The 20,882-nt window shown below is 50.7% G+C and overlaps 1 protein-coding gene across 3 annotated transcripts in view; it reads right to left on the bottom strand.

Annotated features, from left to right (window-relative positions):
• Positions 1 to 20,882, bottom strand: part of DPP6 (dipeptidyl peptidase like 6) — a 799,813-nt gene that overhangs the window by 520,981 nt on the left and 257,950 nt on the right. For 2 of the 3 annotated variants that reach the window (XM_068972566.1, XM_068972567.1), the window contains exon 1: positions 3,357 to 3,413. The exons of the other annotated variant lie outside the window; for it this stretch is intronic. In XM_068972566.1, coding sequence (XP_068828667.1) covers positions 3,357 to 3,413 — 57 coding nt within the window. Of the gene's footprint in view, positions 1 to 3,356; positions 3,414 to 20,882 lie in introns of those variants that run through there. 3 annotated transcript variants of the gene reach the window in all.

Genomic DNA, 20,882 nt, shown 5'->3' with positions numbered 1-20,882 from the left:
AGCAAGGGTGCTGGCCAGGGTGGATTCTGGTTTCACCAACACGCCTCCGTAACACCTGACTGGCTTCAGAGTCAAAGGTTAGATTTAACTCCTTCAGCTTAAAAGATGTATTGTTTCTAAGCATCTCTGGGTTTTTTTTAATACTTTGTTTAAAAATAACTTTTAGCATCTTCAGAGAGAAGGGAGAATAGTTTTCTAGACATCTGTTTCCCATTTCACTCCAATAGGTGCATCGCGGGTGCTCCCTCAGTCATGCCAACTCTTGGCGACCCATAGACTGCAGCCCGCCAGGCTCCTCTGTCCATGGGATTTCCCAGGCAAGAATACTGGAGCAGGTCGCCATTTCTTCCTCCAGGGGATCTTTCCGACCCAGGGATCGAACTCGCGTCTCCTGCATTGGCAGGTGGGTACTTTACTGCTGAGCCACCTGGAAGGCCTAAAATACGTCATACAGTTTCCTAAAAAAAAAACAAAAAAAACCTCCTCCTACATATTCATCATTTTATAGTACATATTTTAGAAAACAAATTGGTAAAACTCAGCAATCTCTAATTAACAGGTAAAATCAATTGGTTATATGCCATTTCTTGGATTTTTTTTTTCATTAATCTGCAGTAATCCTCAACATAAAAAAGCTAATTCCAGCTGCCACCCATGTGCCTGGCTCCCAACTACCAAGGCTCCCAACTACTGTAATACATCTGTTAGCGTGCTGAGAAGAAAGTGGTCGTCTATTACAACAGCCAAAAATGTGTAAGCATCATACCACGTTAAACCCACATCCTTGGTAATGCTAAGAGTTTCAACCAGGAAGGAATGCTTGGTGATTTGAAGGCAGTCATGAAGTTAGTACAACACAATCAAAAGATCTCCAACCCAGCAATCAAACCATAAACAGGCATCTATCTCTTTCTCTCTCCTAAAATAAACCGGATCGTATTTCTCCCAGCCTGGGTAAGGGGCCATCCCCAAAGCATCACGAGTAAAAAAGAAGAAAATGATATGAAGGAGTGGAGGAATCATTAAGAGCTCAAAGCACAGAAACAGCTTAAATGTCTTCTGAAAACTGACAGATGAGAGGAATAAGAAACAGTCTTCATGAACTAAGTATTTCATTCTCCTCCTTGTTTCTGGACTAGCAGTTAAGATTTTAACCAATGTCCCCTAAAGGTATATTTATTGCATTTCACTTAAAAAAAAATTGATTTTACTGTGGGCCATTTTAGAAGTCTTTTATTGAATTTCCTACAATATTGCTTCAATTTTATGTTTTGGTTTTTTTTGCTATGAGGCATGTGAGATCTTAGTTCCCTGACTAGGGATCGAACCCATGCTCCCTACATTGGAAGTCTTAACCACTTGTCCGCCAGGGAAGCGCGTGGTGTATTTACTCCATCCTCCATCCTCATTTTGCTTCTCCTCCCCTAACTCTGCTGCTGACCTTTTATTATTGGACTGTGGGCTCTGGGAATTCTTCAGTCAAGGCGACACCACTCTGAGAAGAGTGGAAAGGGCTCTCCCAACTGCCTGGGGTGAGACAGACTCTTCTGGATGTCTCCACCAGCTCCCAGAAGCCAGGTCATGCCAGCGGAAGTCTTCCACAATTACAGCATGTTCAATTATAAGGGATTTCCCAAGATAAAAAGTATAATATCAAACAAGGGCTTATCCGTCCTCCCAAACCCACACCCTAATGAGACATTTCCAGGATTCTGGCTTGTGAAGGTATCAAGCAGAGTGAGAACAAAACTGAGCAGGAACCACGCACCTCCCTTTACGTAACAGCCTGGGCTTCTGAGGGCCCGCCCTTGGTTTAGACCCATGAATAGCGATGCACTGGCCCCTGGTCCGAGATGCTACCCCAGCCCTTGCTAGAAGCTGGAGCCCGGGGCAGGTTTATTTTACAGCTAGGAGGAGGAGCTCGGTAATAAGAGGAAGCCCCATCAGTCACTGGAGGTTGATTCAGGGTGAACACATTACTTTATTGAACAGATACCCCGGAGGAAGGCTTTGTTTGCCTCGTGTGAACCTGCGTCCATGCTACACTGAGCATTAACCCTCACACAAGCTCACCAACTGCATAGAAGGTTTCCGAGACATCCATAATGACAAAACCTTCTTCCCAGAAGAAATGAAACTGCACGTAAGTTCTGTAGATGACGATGATACAACCAATAAGACGGTCTCATTTTTAATGGAAAACTGGGATTTGAGGAGATGACCAACAACAGGCAGTTTGCACTACATACTGAACAGATCCGAAGTTGCCTGCGGAGCTCTCTGAAGAGTCGACGATGGGACTGTCACATGGTGCCCCCCAGAGAGGCTCTTTGCCTTTCTGAACTCTAGAGGGGTCCCGTTTCTTTGCCCCAACCCTAGCAAGTGACAGCAAGAACACCCCTAACACACACAGGAGACTCGGTGCTGTGGATTCACCAAGCCTGAGCGATCTGCTCTGCCAAGCGACGGGTGTCTCCCAGGATCTACTTTAACGACCTGCCCGACAAGAACTAAGCACTGATTAAAAGGTAAGAACCCTCAAGATCTTCTGAGAAGAGAATTACTCTCTAAGAGCTTGCGGGCTCCCCTTTATTCCTTGAGTTTCTGCAGACACTGGGCCTCCTCGGGGCAGGGTGAGCAGCTGTCCCCTGCCACCTGGGGACACCAGTGCAGTCCTGGCCTTCCCTGCCAGCCCTTTAACAACTGCCACTTCTTAGCCGGGGCCCCTCTGGTCTTAACAGGAGCATCCTCTGACTTTTCCAGCTGGGAGCGTCTGCACTCTCTAAATGCCAGGATGAATAGCAGTGATCTGCTAGTACCTTCCAAAATACTAGGGAGGGGGAGAGCAGGAAAGGGGGCACAGGTATCCGGGAAAAAGTCCTTTAAGCAGACCTGGCATGCCTTCTCGTGCTTTGTGTTAGAACCAAAGTAAAGTCCTGTTGGAGGGTCATGAGCAGCTGAATTTGGGGAGAGGGCTGTGCTAGCCACTTCCTGCAGCCCCCCTCCACCCCACCTCCCCAGATTGCAAAGTAGCCGGCACCCTTCGCAACTGACAGGCTACATTTGGCAGCTCTGAGAGAGGCCTTTGTCAGCGGTTCCCACACATCAAGTTTACCTCTCCAGATGCTCCCCGAGCCCATGCATTATGGATGGACTAGGGATCCTTCAAAAATAGAAGCGGGGTGGGAGGACAAAGGCAGTCCCTGCCGGCACCGTCGGGGCTCTTGATCTCACGGCCAGCCCGGGGCTCAGGTGGCTACAGTCGTGCAAACACACAGTCATTCAAGAGACGTAGCACCCCGCCACCACCCCCTCTCTCTGCCTCGCGGGCACATGCACCTCGAGCCCAGCCTTACCTGCTCCTGCTGTTGCACGGATTTCCCCGAAGCGTTGGGCTCCTTGGCTGTGGTCATGGTCCCCTGCTTCAGGGTGCACGCCGGCTCAGCGGCAGGTGCGGTCTGAGCGGGAGGACTTCGGGGGCCCCCAGAGTCCAGCCGGCCGGCGGACTGGGGCTTAGTCCATACTTCCCAGAGCCAACGGCTGCTGGAGAGGGGGTGGAGGGGGAGGGCGGGCGAGTGGGTACGGCCGCCTAGTTCTCTCTTTTAAATGCACAGAGCAGAAGCGGGCGATGCTGCGGCTTCGCGGGGCTTCTGCAATTAGCAACAGCCTCTGCAATCGCCACAGAAACAACGACCACTGCTTAGCAACCGGGCAAGTGGCGGCGCGGTGCAGGAAGGGGACCCGAGTGATGCGCGCCGCTCCCGCCCGCCTCCCGCGGTGCACGGCGCATGCTCGGGCCGGCGGCGGGGCGGGGAGGGGGCTGGGGAGGGGGCGCCTGCGGGGAAGGGGAGCGGCGACGGGGGAGGGGAGAGGCGAGGAGAGAGGGGAGGGGCCGCTGGCTCCGGGTCTTGTTGCCAACCTATACAGGTGGCCGGACCTGCGCCCCCGGGGCACCGCTGCGGGCAGGTCACACCCGGGGGGGGGGGGTGCCGGGGGGGGGGCGCGAGAAGGGACCACGGGGCGAGAGGCTTTGTTTGTCCCTCTGCCAAGCGCAGGGCCTCTTGAGGAGCAAAGATGCCCGCGGGCATCAAAGAACAGCTTCTTTTCTGTTTGCCTGGTGGGATTTTTCCGGCCGCTCCCCCACCCCACCCCCCAACCCCGCTGCCCCCACCAAGAACACTAGGCGTGGCCATCTTGGCCTTTATTTTCCTTAAAATTCAGAAACTTAACTATGGTCTGTCTTTTTAACTCAAAGAATCATCTGTTTCTCTGCGAAAATCAACCAGGACCTCAAGGGTGTCTGATGGTTAAAAGAAGGAAAAAAAAAAGGAAAGAAGCTGGTGATGACCTTATAGGAACTCAAGGGCTCCCTGCTCTGTCCTGAGCTCAAGGAGAGAGAGGGGCAGGGGTGGCCGGCCTGCTCTGGGGCCTCATGTCCTTGAGCTTGGTCTTGACCCTGGGCACACGGCACCCGCTTGGCTGCTGCCCCTGGGTGGACCGAGTGGTTGGTGGAGAAGCAATGCCCAGTGGGGACTCTGGTGGCGCTGAGCTGTGGCCTGCAGGTAGGGACACCTGTGCTTTCCAGGCTCAGGTTTCTGCTGCCCCTGTGTGTGACTGCCCGCCTCCTAGCCTGGAGCCTCTGCCGCCAAAGGGCTTCAGGCCTCAGACACTCACTGGCCTGGGGGAGCGTGGTCATGACCCCCAGCCCTGAGGAAGTGCTTCCCCTGGGCTCCAGGCGGTCCTGCCTTTGCCCCTGTGAAGCCAGTGCAGCATCTTGCAAAGAGAAGGCAGAGTAGAGCCGTATCCAGTTGAAGGTGTTAATAGAAGACTTCCTTGGTTCCGCTCCTTCCCTGACTCCCTGACCCCATCCTACTATAGATAGCAACAGTGCGATCCAAGGCCCTGTGCCCTTCCCTGGAGGGGAGGGTCGAGTCCTGCTCCTGCAGGATTGCAGCCCCCCCACCCACCCACAGCCTGAAATTCGGCTCTAAGCGTTTACTTGGCACTGATTCCAGAAGGTCAGGATGGGCAGCTGGGAGCTTGGCTGGCTCTGCCGAGAGTACAAAAATGGAAAAGCCCCGTGTGAGAGCCTTGTCGCACAGTCTGGCTTCGGTTAGTGCTGTGTTTGTCTTATTTAGACATCCCTGCAGGGAGGGGGGTTTCTGGGTGGGAACAGCACTGGTGTGTTCCTGGTGGGCCACATCCAGGGGGTCCAGAACCCAGGTATTGCCGGTGTGGGCTGTGGGCAGTGTGCCAGGCTACACAGACGCTCAGGGGGGTGGTCGCTCTGGAGGGGAAGGGGCGGTCACTGTGGTGTGAAGTCCCCAAGCAAACCGGCCATCACAGCAGCAGCAGCTAAGACTCAGGAAGGAGGTCTGGGGAGTGGGGTGAGCAGCGCCCCCTACCCTAACACAGCTGGACCTGGCAGCCCCGGGGAGAGACCAGCAGCCCTTGGGGCAAAATGGTTCATCGCTGAACATCTCAGAACTGATCTGTTCTCCTGGGTTTCCTCTTATATCAGAACCCCTGGGGTGGGTCACATCTTACAACCACCATCAGTTCACGTCTCTGAGAGCATCCACCGCTGACTCGCAGGGGCCATGAACGCCACCCAGCACCGCTGTCCAAGGACGGGACGCGAGCTGGGGGAGGAGAAGGCAGAAGGTTCCCAGGGCCCTGGGTCTAACCAAGTGGGTGGCACCCCAAGCTGCTCAGCTGTATCTGCTGGGGAAGGGCGTGAAACCCTCAGGGCACTTCTATTTTACTTCTCAGTAAAGACCGTAAATGCGATTTTATATCTAAAATGAATATGGATATCATGCAAAGTTCACACACACTTGCGAGATTATACCTGCTCCTTCAAAGGAGTCTCCTGCTGGCCCCGCAGCCTCAGATCTCTTGGAGCTCCCCGCCCCCCAACACACACACCCACCTCCTCCAGCTCCTGTGTCTTCATGAGCCATTGATTGGGAGGAAAAGCTCGCAAAAGGCTGCAGGATGGACAGGCCAGGTGGTGCCGCTCGGAACCTTTCCATGGGCTTTTCTGACACCAGGTGCCCAGGGCCCAGCTTTTCTGCATCCTTGGCTTGGACTGCTTTTAAAAGAGAAAGGGCAGGACTTCCAGCCGAGCCAGACTGCAAGGATGAACCCGGAGGACGTTTCACTGAGTGAAGTAAGCCAGTCACAGAAGGACAGATACTGCCTGACTCCACGGCTATAGAGGAGTCTAAAATAGATTCACAGAAGCAGACAGTGGAATGGTTCTGCCGGGGGTGGGGAGTGGGGGGCGGCAGAAGCAGGGAGTGGCTGTGCAATGTTTACAAAACTTCTATTCTGCCAGATGAAAAGGTTCCAGAGCTGCCGCAAACACCCGCTTCTGGTTAACGACCGTGCGTCGTATGCTGACAAATCTGTCACCTGAAATACGTCAGAGAAAAACGAGCAACGAATCATTCCAGTCATACGTGGAGGACAGCAAACAAACAAAAATAAATCAACACAGAAACACGTAGTGACCGAGAACAGAGCAGTGGCGGCCAGAAGGGAAGGGGCGGGGGGAGATGGGTTCAGGAGGATCGAGTGGACGGAGGGAGACAGTTTCCGGTGGTGAGCACCCTGCAGGCGGCGCAGAGTCCAAACACGTGGTCCACACGCAACATGCCGTGTTCGAGCCCCCGCTACTGTATCGCAGTAGAAACAAATCTGTGGGGATTAACAGACACACAGTACTATATTCAAAGTGGATAACCAACCAGGACCTACAGGACAGCACACGGAACTCTACTTAATCTTTGTAATAATCTATAAGGGAAAAGATGGCGTCACCGACTCGATGGACATGAGTTTGAGCCAGCTCCGGGAGCTGGTGATGGACAGGGAGGCCTGGCGTGCTGCAGTCCATGGGGTCGCAAAGAGTCGGACACGACTGAGCTGAAGTGAAGTGATAACGGGAGAGACTGAAAAAATAGATATAGATGTATGTATGACTGAAACACTCCTGTACAGCTGAAACTGCTGCTGCTGTTGCTGCTAAGTCACTTCAGTCGTGTCCGACTCTGTGTGACCCCACAGACGGCAACCCACCAGGCTCCCCCATCACATCTGAAACTAACACACTGTAAATCAACCGTGGGTTTCCCTAATGGCTCACTGGTAGAGAATCCACCTGCCAATCAGGAGATGCGGGTTTGAACCCTGGGTTTGGAAGATCCCCTGGGGAAGGAAAGGGCTACCCACTCCAATATTCTTGCCTGGGAAATTTCACAGAGAGAGGAGTCTGGCAGGCTATAGTCCGTGGGGTCACAGAGAGTCAGATGTGACTTAGTGCCTAAACAACAACAACAAAAATCAACTATACTCCCCAAAACCATCACAATATTGCAATATTGTAAACTAATTATCCTCTAATTATTAAAAAAAAGTTACGGCAAAAACCATCACAATATTGCAATTATCCTCTAATTAAAAAAAATCAACTATATTCCAATTAAAAAGATAACAAAAATATATCTTAAAAATGTCTGTTCAAAGGGTAGATCTCTTTAAGAGAGAAAGGGCTGTGTTTTATTCATATTTTAAAATTAATCAGTATCCCTCTAGAACAAAAGCACCATGCCCAAGTTTATCCGTCAAGCTAAAGTGTGTCCTGCACACTTCTTTCGGAGCCTTGCTGCCTGCCTCAATGAGCATTAAGTTTCTAGCATCCATCCTTAGCAAAGGGACAGAGTCAAGGCTTCCTTGCCTCACAATAGCTGCAGCGACAATGGTCACCTGGGGCTTCCCTGTGCTGGGCACCCAAGCCCAGCATGCGTGTGAGGCCGCCCCTGAAATTGCACCACTTATGAAAGGAAATTGGCTTTTTGAGAATTTAAATATTACTCTCATCGTTAGCCAGCAAGTAAGTGCCCAACCTAAACTTGGGCAGGCCAGGGCCAGGGCTACCGTACTGTGCTGCCTCGAAATGCCTGCAGAGCAGAAGATGGAAGATACTTAAGCAGTCTGTGCCAGGAAGTACAGTGAGCACTGGACACCCATTCCCTTACTTGATCCTTAAAAACCTCTTAGACACACCCGGCATTAGCTCGCGAGGGCAGCCACAACAGAGCATCGCGAGAAGCCCAGGACCACGGTGCTGGCGCCTTCTGAGGCCTCTGTCTTGGTGGCCCTTGTGTGTGTACCCGACCCGCTCTTCATACAGGACACCAGTCATGGGGGATTAGGGGTCCGCCCAGCGACCTCAGTTTATGTTAATCAGCCTTTTAATACCGTGTCTTCAGACACAGTCCCATTCTGAGGTCCTGGAGTTGCAACTTCAACGTGTAAATAAGGAGGTACACAGTTCAGCCCCTAATGTTCATTGTGAGCTCATTTCACTGATGAGGAAACTGAGGCTTGAAACGACTCTGCAGTCTTTCCAAAACCCACACAGTCAGTAATAGGCAGCAGAGTTACTCCAAACAAGAGTGAGGTGCCTGACCAACCTCCCGGTATCTGCGAAGCGGCAGGCAGCTCAAGGGTCTGCCCTAATGGCCCACTCTAGGCAAGTCCCTGCTGGGGGTCCCGGCAGGATCCCAGCCCAGTACAGACTAGCCCTTCCCAGGCGAGTGTTCCCTGTGCCGAGGGAGGGCAGAGAGAAGCCGGTGTGAGCAGAGCCTCCTCCCGCAGCACACAGCAGGGGCCACGGTGACACCTGCTCCTCGCTCCGCTGGCTCTTCCCTGCCTTTGCTGGACACAGGCAGCTGAGCCTGGCGGAGCGCGGCAGCCCGCTGGCCAAGGAGGCTGCCGCCAGCTGCTCGCCCTGCCATGTTACCCACCTCCCTTTCCCACTGGGCCCATCGCCTGGCACTACCAGAAACCTCTGAGATCCTGCAGGCAGTCTCCCTGCGTGGACCCGAAGCCCCATAGTCCCGAGCAGGTGCATGGGGCTAGAGGCTTGGTCACGTGGGCACCGTGCAGCCTGCAGCCTCCTCTCCCATCCAGTGTGTCCCAGACTGGCGGCTGGCACCGGCTCAGCTGATGAGGTCTGCGTGCGCATGTGCGGCCCTGGGTCCTGCGGCAGCCCCAGGCCGTTCTCGATCCACTGATCTCTGCTCACTTTGCCCCAGCAGCCAATCGGCTAAAACAGCTTTGCCTCACGACTGGCCCCATCAGCCCGTCTTTACCAAGCACCTAGTATGTGCCGACGGCAACACCACCGACAAGAAGCAGGCACGGTAGCTGCCTTGTTGCTGTAAGGGACCAAAATGGCCTTAGAGTAGGATCCCTGAAAATCCTGATTTTTTTATTTTTATTTTTAGTATTAACCATGAGCGAGAGAAACCAGTTATTACAGTTCCCTGAAAATAAAAGTGAATATGGGCAGCAAGGTAAGATTCCCTGGAGAGTCCCGTCAGGATCCAAAGAAGTAAGCTTAGAAAAAGAGCTTATAGAGATACATAGAAAACTACCACTAGGAAGGACACGTGGGTAAGTTTCCTGAAGACTGGATTTCTCCAGAGAAACAGAACCAATAGGGTGTGTGTGTGTGTGTGTGTGTGTGTGTGTGTACATAAAGAAAGAAGAAACTAAAGTTGCTCAGTCATGTCTGACTCTTTGCGACCCATGGACTGTAGCCTACCAAGCTCCTCCATCCATGGGGTTTTCCAGGCAAGAGTTCTGGAGTGGGTTGCCATTTCCTTCTCCAGAGGATCTTCTGGACCCAGGGATCAAACCCGGGTCTCCTGCATTGTAGGCAAATACTTTACCATCTGAACCACCAGAGACAGAATCCAAACGTGTGTAGAAATGGCAACCCACTCCAGTGTTCTTGCCTGGAGAATCCCAGGGACGGCGGTGCCTGGTGGGCTGCCGTCTGTGGGGTCGCACAGAGTCGTACACGACTGAAGCGACTTAGCAGCAGCGGCAGCAGCATACATATACTATGCATATACATATACGGAGAGAGAGAGTGGTCACTCTTTTTTCATTTGGCCGTGTTGGGTCTTAGTTTTGGCATGCAGGCTTAATTGCCCCTATGGTTAGTTCTCTGACCAGGGATTGAACTCATGTCCCTTGCATTGGAAGACAGATTCTTAACTACTGGACAATATGAGAAGTCCCGAGATTGGTTAGTTTTAGGAATTTAGGAAGTTGGCTCATTTGCTTGTGGGGGCTTGCTAATCTGAAATCTGCAGGGTAGGATTGTGCAGGCCGGCAGGCTGGAAACCCAGGAAAAAGACCATCTGGAGGTAGAATTCTGTCTTCCTTTTGGGGAGGTTGGTCTCTTTTCTCTTAAAGCCTTCAAGTGATTAGACAAAGCCCACCCACACTAAGGAGGGTAATATGCTTTATTCAGAAGTCTACTGACTTAAATGTTAATCACCTTAAAAAGCACCAGTCCTTCCCAGCAACATCTAGGAGACCAAACGCTGGTACCGTGGGCCAGCTTCACTGACACAAAATCAACCATGACAGGTGATAAACAGAGGTGACTGGCAAAGCGTTTGGTGAGGTGAATATTCTTAATTTACTAATACCATTCTTCTCCTCTCCACTTTTCCCATCTTTCTACCTGAAATGTTTGCTACAGTTTTGAATCATGAAATCCAGACCCTTCATGGGAGAAAACAGAAAAGCCATCAGATTCCTGAGCTTCTTTCCTCCAAATGTTTTATACAGAAGACAGAAAGAGACTTCTCTCTTACATAAGCCACCATGACTTGGGTTTTCTGTCATGCAAAACCAAGATGAGCCCAAATGAACACAGGACCAATTTCTCTTCTGTCTCCTCTTTTTATTACTCCTAGCAGTTTTGCTAGGGGTACCCCCCTAAAATTGCAGCCAATTAGGAAGAAACAATTGGAGAAGGAAATGGCAACCCACTCCAGTACTCCTGCCTGGAGAATCCCAGGGACAGGGGAGCCTGGTGGGCTGCTGTCTATGGGGTCGCACAGAGTCAGACATGACTGAAGTGACTTAGCAGCAGCAGGAAGAAACAGGAGCTGATCTTACCTATTTATTTATTTGGCCACGTGTGTGGCTTGTGGGATCCCTGACCAGGGACCAAACCCACATCCCCTGAAGTGGAAGCATGGAGTCTTAACCCCTGGGCTGCCAGGGGAGTCTCTGATCCATCTTAAGAGACCTGATAAATGTATGCTGGTTTCCAGATGTAGCAAATAAGTGAGCTTCTAAGTCAAACCTGAGTCAAACCTGAACCACTTCTTATTTCATAAATAAAGTTTTACTGGAACACAGCTGAGCCCATTCACTCACACATTGTCTAATGAATGCTTTTGTACTATAGTGGCAGAGTGGAACTTGTAACAAGGCCATGTGACCTGTAAGGTATAACATTATTATCTGATGCTTTGCAGAAAAAGTTTGCAGACCCCAGGTCTAGAGTGACCCTGTTACTTGTCAATTACAGTTATGTGCCCTCACTCAGAATCACAAAATCAATAGGAAAAAAAGCTGCATCCAAGTAGACCATTCCTCTGATTCCCTAAAAGGAAAGACCATGGGAAAAAAATCCTAACAGTTTTTTGCCATCAGCCTCCTGTCTTCACAGGAAGACGAATGTTTTCACACAGTTCCCCTCTGGCACTGACATCACAGAGTCTCATTTCTCGTAGGGAGACTGAGACTTGACCTGTGACCCGCCACTCACCCTCGCCTGTGTACATCCTGACAGCGTCCTCTCCAAAGGCCACAGCAGACCCATGGAATGGAGTTCACTGCCCTGGAAGCAGGAATCTCCTGTGGATCTGGGAATACTGAAAGCATTCAAATGGTTTGCAAAATCCATACCTCCATCACCTAGAGTAAGTGTTTGATACTGTTTGTTTGGACAAATGAATGTGGTGTATTCAAAGGAATTCAATGACAAGTTTCATATGAGTGATTTTCATCTTTCCCTCAAAGATGCTTCCTGCACTGATCATAAACCTTTACAAGGCAAGGTAATGCCACCCACTTTCCCTGGAGATGAGGCCACAGGACGCCTCACCCGAGCCAGTGTATCCAGCTGTTGGAGAAGCCTCCGGCCCGTGTTTACAGATATGTTAGTGTGTGCTAAGTGCTTTCCACGTAAGTCAGGAGATCTGCTCTCAGAGCCTCAGAGCCTAATGGGAGGTGCAAACTTGTAGCAAATGCACGTCTTCTGGTCCTGCCTTAGGGAGCACCCCCTGGTGGCTCCGACGGTAAAGAGCCAGCCTGCAGTGCCGGAGACCCGGGCTCCATCCCTGGGGTGGAAGAGCCCCTGGAGAAGGAAATGGCAACCCACTCCAGTATTCTGGCCTGGAGAATTCCATGGACGGAGGAGCCTGGCGGGCTACAGTCTGTGGGGTCGCAAAAAATCGGACACGGCTGAGCGACTGACACTTTCACTTTCTTTCTCTTAGGAAGCACAAGGAGAAAGAGGTGGTGGTGGAGGTAGCGAGGGGGTTTGGAGGCAACCTCGGTGCCCATCCTCACAGAGGGCCATGTAGAATGCTCTGGACACATGCCGGTCAACACTAAGCAGTGATGAGCAGCAAGGTCGTGTGCATACAGAGCAGCATGGGTGGATTACAAACACAGCGCTCAGGGCAAAAACTAAGAAATAGAAATGCATACTGACACATGTACACACACATGTATAAATACATTTACATAAATAATGTACACAGAACACATACGCATATATCCATAAACCTTTTAACAAATGAAAAATGCATTCGTACAAAGATACGTGTTTTGCAAAAATACAAACTGAAAGCTACCCAGCGGACATGATATAACGTTTGCTGGTGGTGGGAAGGAAAGGGGGCTAGATTCTGAACTGGGAGGGAGGAATAGAGGCAGAGAGGAGCGTGAGGCAAAGGAAGGAGGAAGGCCGAGGGGGGCTTTGCTTGGACCACAGATGACCACGTGACGTCAGCTCTACCCCTGTAAACCTCAGCTTCTTCTCCTGCAAGTAGGGTGGAGAAAAGGCCAAACAGAATGAATGGAGAGGGGTCTGCCTGGTGGTCCAGTGGGTAAGAACTGTCTGCCAGTGCAGGAGACGTGGGTTTAATTCCTGGTCCAGGAAGATCCTACGTGCCCCGGAGCAACTCAGCCCCTACGCCACAGCTACTGAGCCTGCGCTCTGCAGCAAGTCAGTGACTCCTGCTCGCTGCAACTAGAGAAAGCCCGAGAGCAGCACCCAAGTCCCAGTGCAGCCCCAAATAAATACATATTAAAAAACAAAAGGGAACGGGTCGCTATTCCCTTCTTCAGGGGATCTTCCCAACCCAGGGATGGAAGCCGGGTCTCCCGCACTGCAGGCTGACTCTTTATGGTTTGAGCCACCAGAGAATGCTTTCTAAAGCAGGACCAGAAGACATGCATTGAGAGCCCTCGGGAGCCCTGCGCGGTCACTTGTACTATCTTAATTAACGCTCCCAACAGTCCTAGGAAATAACTGATTCTTAATTTATAGGTTAGGAAAAGGGGGATTCTGAGAGGCCGGATCCCTTGCCCGAGATCACACAGGCAATGGTTTGAAGGATGGGCCCGGCGTGGGTCCACGTGTAAGTCTAACTCTCCGCTCTGTGTAGACCCATCACACTCCCTGAATTAGGTGTCCCCTGGTATGAATACCTTCCAGCTGGGAAATTCTACTGGGTGAGTCCAGGTAGACATTCAAGGTTGATAATCAAATCTGTGAAAATTGACACTGTGCAAAAAGGTCTGAAACCGTCTCCCCCACACCTGGTCACACTCCGGGCTGTTCAATAGCAGCCTCGTCTCAACCGTCAAGGGGACCAGATGCAATACAAACTGTGTGGCATTTCGAAAACCTCATTTAAAAATGCGTCTGTTCCATGCCAAAGTAGCTTAATTCCACTCCAATCGCTGTCTTTTGCATCTCCCCCTGACCCTTCTCGTATCTTGAAACCTGGCCGAAGGGCACGGGCAATGTGGCACCCAGGCAGGTGGGCCACCTGGCACCCAGGCAGGTGGGCCACCTGAGCTGGCTGGTCACGGCTGGGCACTGCCAGCTTCTCCCCGGGAGCCTCACACTGCCGGGATGACCTTGGCAACAGCAGCCCGACAGATGTCTTGGTGACGGTCTCTAATGGCCCCAGGTTGAAATTTCCAGGGCTGTTCGCAAGGCCCATGGTGAACGAGCTCTCATGCTAGTTGGGTATCAGCAGGCGTGGAGGGGGACTCAGGTCTTCCCGCTGTGGCACCGTGGTCAGTGGTGCCTCCGGACGGACATCCTCTAAGGAGCCCCTGGGCCATGCTCTGGGCACGCGCACCACCTCCTCTCTGGGTTCCCAGGACCTCTGCTCAGCCCCTGCCGTCTGGCCCACGTGTGGTTACCTAGCGCCAGAATCAGGGTCAGGAAGAGCTCTCATACCCACGTAGGAAGGTACATCTTATATAGCAAGTCCCTCCAAGCCGTTGAATTCTCCTGCTTCGTTTTCAACAGCAAATAAATAAGTAAACAGACTCCTGCAGACAATGCCCAGGGGAGGATCCGTCTGTGAAACCACTGTTGTCCAGCTTTGCAGAACGCATTCGACTTGGCTTTGGGGATGAGTGTAAGTGAGTGTGAATGACCCCCAAATGGGTCACGTCACACTGGAGATGGACATAAGCCTCGGCGATTACACTTGGCTACTCCTCTTAGAAGCTAATACTGAGCAAGGACATGAGCAGAGGAAGCTCAAAGAAAGCACGTCGTCCACCGAAGAAGGAGCACTAATATCTCCCCCAACCCTCCAATCAGATGAGCTCCTACTCATCCTTCAACGCCCCGTTCAAATGCCACCTCCTCCCTCCTCCCTAGATTTCATCTCTCGCCTGACTGTTCTCCCTTCACAGCTTTTATGTCCCATGCTTGTGTGAAGTCTTGTTCATTACGGCATCACGGCCCACTTCCCCTTGCCCCGTTGTGGGTTTCTCCAGGGCAAAGCCTGGGAAGAATGAAGTGCTACACATCAGTTAGAGGAATGAGCTTTAAGGTCAGAACAATTTCTTATGTGCAAATCCCAGGTCCGTTTCACTCGCTGGCCATACGTCAGCCGCTGATTCCAGGTTTCGGCTGTTAAATGCACACACAGTAGACGGCTCCCAGCGCATGGCCAGGACTAAATGAGCTCAACTATTAAACCAGAGGACAGAGCAGGCGCTCCATCAGAGGCTCTCCTCATTGCTGGACTGAGGTCACCTTAGGAACATGTCTGCTTCTTCGTATGCCCAGCACTCAGCACACAGAAAACAACAGAAACATGAGTGTTTCAGGGAGAGAACTTCAGGAAAACTTGAGAGTCACTGCCACTGACATTCAAGAGGATGTCTTTCTTCACACGAGCACCAGGAGAGATTGGAACCTGATCATTCATTCTAGGCAACTTGTTCCCAGCAAAGATGTTCAGACCGAGTCAGCACACACAGGGCTCCTCCTGGAGCCTTACGGGCTAGTGTGGTCACAGTGAATGGACCATTGAGAGGTGGAAACACGGATGTGGGCAGCCCTGGAGGATGGAGCAGCATCCACGGGAGGAGACGTAGGTTGGGATGGCACCAAGGTGGTGAGGTTGAAGCCAAGGCTTCCTGAGAACTTGGGGCTCCAGCCCACCTACCCTCATTTCAGCATCCAGCCAGGACCCTGTCCCCATGACAGGAGCTGCATATCACTGAAACAAAGGCTCCCTGCCTTAAGACAGTTCAGTTCAGTTCAGTTGCTCAGTCGTGTCCGACTCTTTGTGACCCCATGAATTGCAGCACGCCAGGCCTCCCTGTGCATCACCAACTCTCAGAGTTTACCTAAACTCACGTCCATCGAGTCAGTGATGCTATCCAGCCATCTCATTTCCTGTCGTCCCCTTCTCCTCCTGCCCCTAATCCCTCCCAGCATCAGAGCCTTTTCCAATGAGTTAACTCTGCATGAGATGGCCAAAGTACTGGAGTTTCAGCTTTAGCGTCATTCCTTCCAAAGAACACCCAGGACTGATCTCCTTTAAAATGGACTGGTTGGATCTCCTTGCAGTCCAAGGGACTCTCAAGAGTCTTCTCCAACAGCACAGTTCAAAAGCATCAATTCTTTGGCGCTCAGCTTTCTTCACAGTGCAACTCTCACATCCATACATGACCACTGGAAAAATCATAGCCTTTACTAGATGGACCTTTGTTGGCAAAGTAATGTCTCTGCTTTTGAATATGCTATCTAGGCTTAAGACAGAGGATCCACCAAGTCTCTCATGGCAGATGAACACTTTGTAAAGGAGAAAGATGGAAAGGGGAAAACAATGATTGCTAAAGAGAAAAAAAACAAAACTTACATTTTAGAAATTAACGATAAAACACACAAGGAAGATATATTTCCTCAATTCATCAGACAAGCATGTGCCTTATTATGTCTTTTTAAGTTTCTTTTGCTGAGCATTAGAAGTAAAAGTCCTTAAGAACTGGAGCTTGGCCTATCAAATAAGAAGACGAGCTGCCGTTGAGTACTGAATGTGAGTCTGACTCTCCACCGGCCCCCACAGGAAACAGGAAAGATGACTGCTTGTTGGGGAACACAGAGACAGCCACACGAAGGCAACTGCAAGGTTCGTGCGATGAAATTAATTCTATCACTTGCTGTGCCAACCAGCATTCAAAGAGAAAGACTGCAATAAAACAGAAAATACAAGTGCAGACAGTTCCTAGGACGGGTATTATTTTGTGAAACTTTTGTGAAATGCGGTCAATGGTGAAATATGAAGAAAACACTCTTCCAAGGTCTCTTAAGAGAAACTGTCCCTGGGCATGGGCCTGTTTTCCCTATTCCAAAGCTCTCTCTCCCTTGCCGAGAATTCTCGAACGCGCAACTTCTCCCAGAAGCTCTCAGGAGCACACCAGAGTCAGCTCCTTAAGCAGGCTCAGGTTCCAATACTAGGAACTTCCCCTTTCCAACATCAGTTCAGTTCAGTCGCTCAGTTGTGTCTGACTCTTTGCGACCCCAGGGACTGCAGCACGCCAGGCCTCCCTGTCCATCACCAACTCTGGGAGTTCACCCAAACTCATGTCCATCGAGTCGGTGATGCCATCCAGCCGTCTCATTCTCTGTCATCCCCTTCTCCTCCCACCTTCAATCTATCCATTTATAAAATGTGCCACTACACCAAAGCAACTGAAGGGCCTGCATGCGATGGAGAAAAAGCTCGCCTGAACGAATTAATGATGTCTCCTCCATCTGAGATGCTCAGGTGAACTCTGGTATAGAAAGATCACCCTTGGGATGAATGCAGAACGCCAGGAAACTAGCTGAGTTTGAGCCACATCTCAGAGAGGACAGAAGACTGAAGCCTACAAGACGCTGGGGGGTTTCTCACAGCCCATTCTGCGCAGGCTGCCAGGTGGGGCACAGCATAGCTGGTACAGTAGCATTCACAGGGGACCAGAAAGGCTCTGGCTTTAAAGTAGTTTCCTCATCAAGACTTCAAAACCACAACTGCGCTTTTATCTTTTGAGCTTGCTATCATTCATAAGCCTATTGATAACAGAGTAAGTTGACACAGATGAAAGACACCCCATTTCTCTATATCAACTGTAATTGAGAATCTTTCAATGGATCCAATGAACAGACCCACTCCCCTCAGAATTACTAACTTGAAAAAACCCAGGAAGATCATTTCTAGATTCAGGCTACGTTCTTCCCTGACTCTTTTCATCAGCTTTCAGAAACTGTTCTCATCCTTCAAATGAAATAAGTTCTTTTGACGAGCACAGATTGTTGCCATACCTCTAAAAGGGAGTGGAGCCAGCATGCTCACTGACTCAGGAGAATTAAGGAGGGAGCGTGCTTTCCTTCCCTTGGGGTTTTATGGTTTAATAGAAAATACCTGTATGTCCGTAGAACTCCCCCTTTAAGCATCCCGCTTAAGGAGAAACAGGAATCCAAGGCATGGGTGACTGGCCCAGGGTCTGTGGCCTGACCCAAGAATGCCAGTCTATAGCCAGGTTAGCCATGTTCCATGCTGCAAGCCAATCCGATCCTCCCTCTCAGGAACTTGAATTCAGGCACACTCAGACGCCTCCTTTTCAAGCCCAGGTTGGTTTCCAATTTAGCATTTGGTGCTAGTGATGAGCAAGGCGAAGATTCCGCACGCAGACTAATACCTAAGGATGCCCCAGGCTAGTCAACCCCAGGGACCCTCCCCTCCTGGGGTCAGATGGAATTCACACAGGATGTGTTTTAGAGGAGGAACGACTGCAAACTGGTCCAGGTTCCCAAAGCCCAACATCATTTTTCAACTAGCCGAGAGCTTTTATTCCATTCCACACAAGAGATTATTACTGGAAAATCCTGATTGGTCACCATTTTTTGTCTCTCTCATTTAATTTCTAGACATCTATTGAGCATCTACCATATACCAGGTCTTACTGGGCTACACTGCTGAAGAAGACTCTTGAGAGTCCCTTGGACTGCAAGGAGATCAAACCAGTCCATCCTAAAGGAAATCAACCCCGAATATACATTGGAAGGACTGATGCTGAAGCTTAAGCTCTAATAATTTGGCCACTTGACGTGAAGAGCCAACTCATCGGAAAAGACTCTGATGCTAGGAAAGATTGAGGGCAAGAGGAGAAAGGGGCGACAGAGGATGGAGGTAGTTGGGTGGCATCGCTGACTCAATGGATTTGAGTTTGAGCAAACTCCAGGAGACAGGGAAGCCTATAGGAGTATATGCCTCAGCCCACAGGAATGCAAAGAATCAGACACAACTTAGCAGCTAAACAACAGCAACAAAGGGGGATACTGGGGAAACAGATACAGAAAATGCAACCTCGGCTTTGAAGGCCACCCAGTCTGGTGGGAAGGCAGACAAACAATCCATATGTCCAGAAGAACATGAAGTGTGTGTGCAGGGCTAAAGCCATGGGCCTGTGGCTCTCCGAGGCTTTTCTTATAGCACATCCTGCTGGAATGCTGGGGGCCAGGTGGACTAGCGTGGACAGGACTGAGCGGCGAGCTGCCTGTTCAGTTGAGTGGTGACGACATGCAAGAAGGTCCTTTGAGGGGCTGCAGGAGGTCCAGAGCACTGGGGTGAGGTGTGGGGGAGGAGACGGGTGAGGCTCGGATTATGAGGATCCTGTTTCTGAAAGGGACAAGCTCTCCCCTGCAGACAACTGAGAGAAACTGTAGGCAATACCATGTCAGGAGCATATTTCCCATTTAGAAAGGTCTCTTCAGCATGTGGAGAATGAACTGAGACAGCAGTTTAGGAGGTTTTTGGAGTCGTCCATGTGAGAAAGAAGTGCCTGAAGTAAAATGGTGGGATGGATAAAAAAGAAAAATTAAAATTGTGTATCAGGGTCAACTTGAAAGAGCACATTGAGTGATTAAGAGCGAATCCATGTTCTTTGGATAAATTTAGGTGCAGCAACACAAGCACTCCTCTGCGAGGCCCAGCACAAGGCACTGTCCACGTGAGGAACATTCGCCACTCATGCTCACCTCTTATCCGTTCTTTTCCCTGGCGCTGCCCTGTGCCCACGTGGAACTTCCTAATAAGCAAGGCTGTAATGATGGCGATAAATCGCAATGATCACATCTTATTTATTTTTCAACATCCCCTCCATCTGGTCATTCTACCAAGCGCTGTATTTTACCCAACCATTGTATTTCAACCTGAGGGCTCCTTGGTTCCTTATTTTGATTAATCTGGTCAGGGTGGCTGAAGGAACAAGAAAAGCTCACACACATAGGATGGACACTTGTGTCCCCGGCAAATTCACACTGTTAAAACCTAAGTCTGACATGGAAACTCACATTACCACATGTGAAATAGATAGCCAACGGGAATTTGCTGTCTGGCTCAGGAAACTCAAACAGGGGCTCTGTGTCAACCTAGAGGGGTGGGATGGGGGTTCAAAAGGGAGGGGATATATGCATACCTATGGCTGATTCATGTCGAAGTTTGACAGAAAACAACAAAATCAATTATCATTGAATAAAAAATTATCATTCAATGAAAAATAAATAAATTTTAAAAACAGGGATAAAAGAAAACAAACAAAAAAACCCTAAGTCTGACACGCTAGCATTTGGAGGTGGGGCATTTGGGAGGTGATGCAGTCAGGAGGGTGGAGCCTCGTGAGTGGGATCAGTGCTCTCTTACGAGACTTCCTGGGCCCCCTTCCATCACCTGAGGACACAGCGAGAAACTCCAGCTAGGAACCTCCGGGAAGCTGGCCCCCACCAGACACAGCATCTGCCAGAGCCTTGATCGGGACTTCCCGTTTCCAGAACTGCGAGAAGTACATTTCTCTTGTTTATTCACTACCCAGTCCACGACATTTTTGTTACAGCAGTCTGAGCACACAATTCCCCCTGTGTTCTATGAACTCTGGACGAGGGGGATTACTGGGAAAAATAAAGACCTATAATATCAATGTCAAGGATGCTCTCTGGAGTCACATAAGACAGGGGTCCCCCCAGCTTCCAGGCCATGGACTGGTACCTCCGGTCAGATCAGTGGTGGTGTTAGATTGAAGTGGACAATAAACGCCACGTGCTTAGTCATCCTGAAACCACCCCCCCATCCCTGGGCCATAGAAAAATTGCCTTCCATCAGATTGGTTCCCGGGGCCAAAAAGGTTGGGGACCGCTGGCTTAGGAATGTGGCGTTCACTGAGTTGGCATGGAGTCTGCTCCCCACACAGCTGTGTGCATCTGGGTGAGTCATGGCCACCTTCCGCCCACGGCACCCCAGCCTGGGCACCAGGGGGCAGGGGGCTGCTCGCCTTGCTCACTGCTACACCTAGTACAAGCATACAGTAGGCACTCCCTGAATGTCGTGGCCCTTGAGACAGTGAGAGGACTGCGCCAGCTCGAGGGGGCGCAGCGCCTCTGACTTGCACTGTGAATCCGGTATGGCCGGAGTCCT

This window comes from Capricornis sumatraensis, chromosome 5 (assembly GCF_032405125.1).
Source record: "Capricornis sumatraensis isolate serow.1 chromosome 5, serow.2, whole genome shotgun sequence".
In the NCBI taxonomy this organism is placed as follows: domain Eukaryota; kingdom Metazoa; phylum Chordata; class Mammalia; order Artiodactyla; family Bovidae; genus Capricornis; species Capricornis sumatraensis.
The sequence above is the reverse complement of the archived record's forward strand: the minus strand, read 5'-3'. Positions and strand labels throughout refer to the sequence as shown.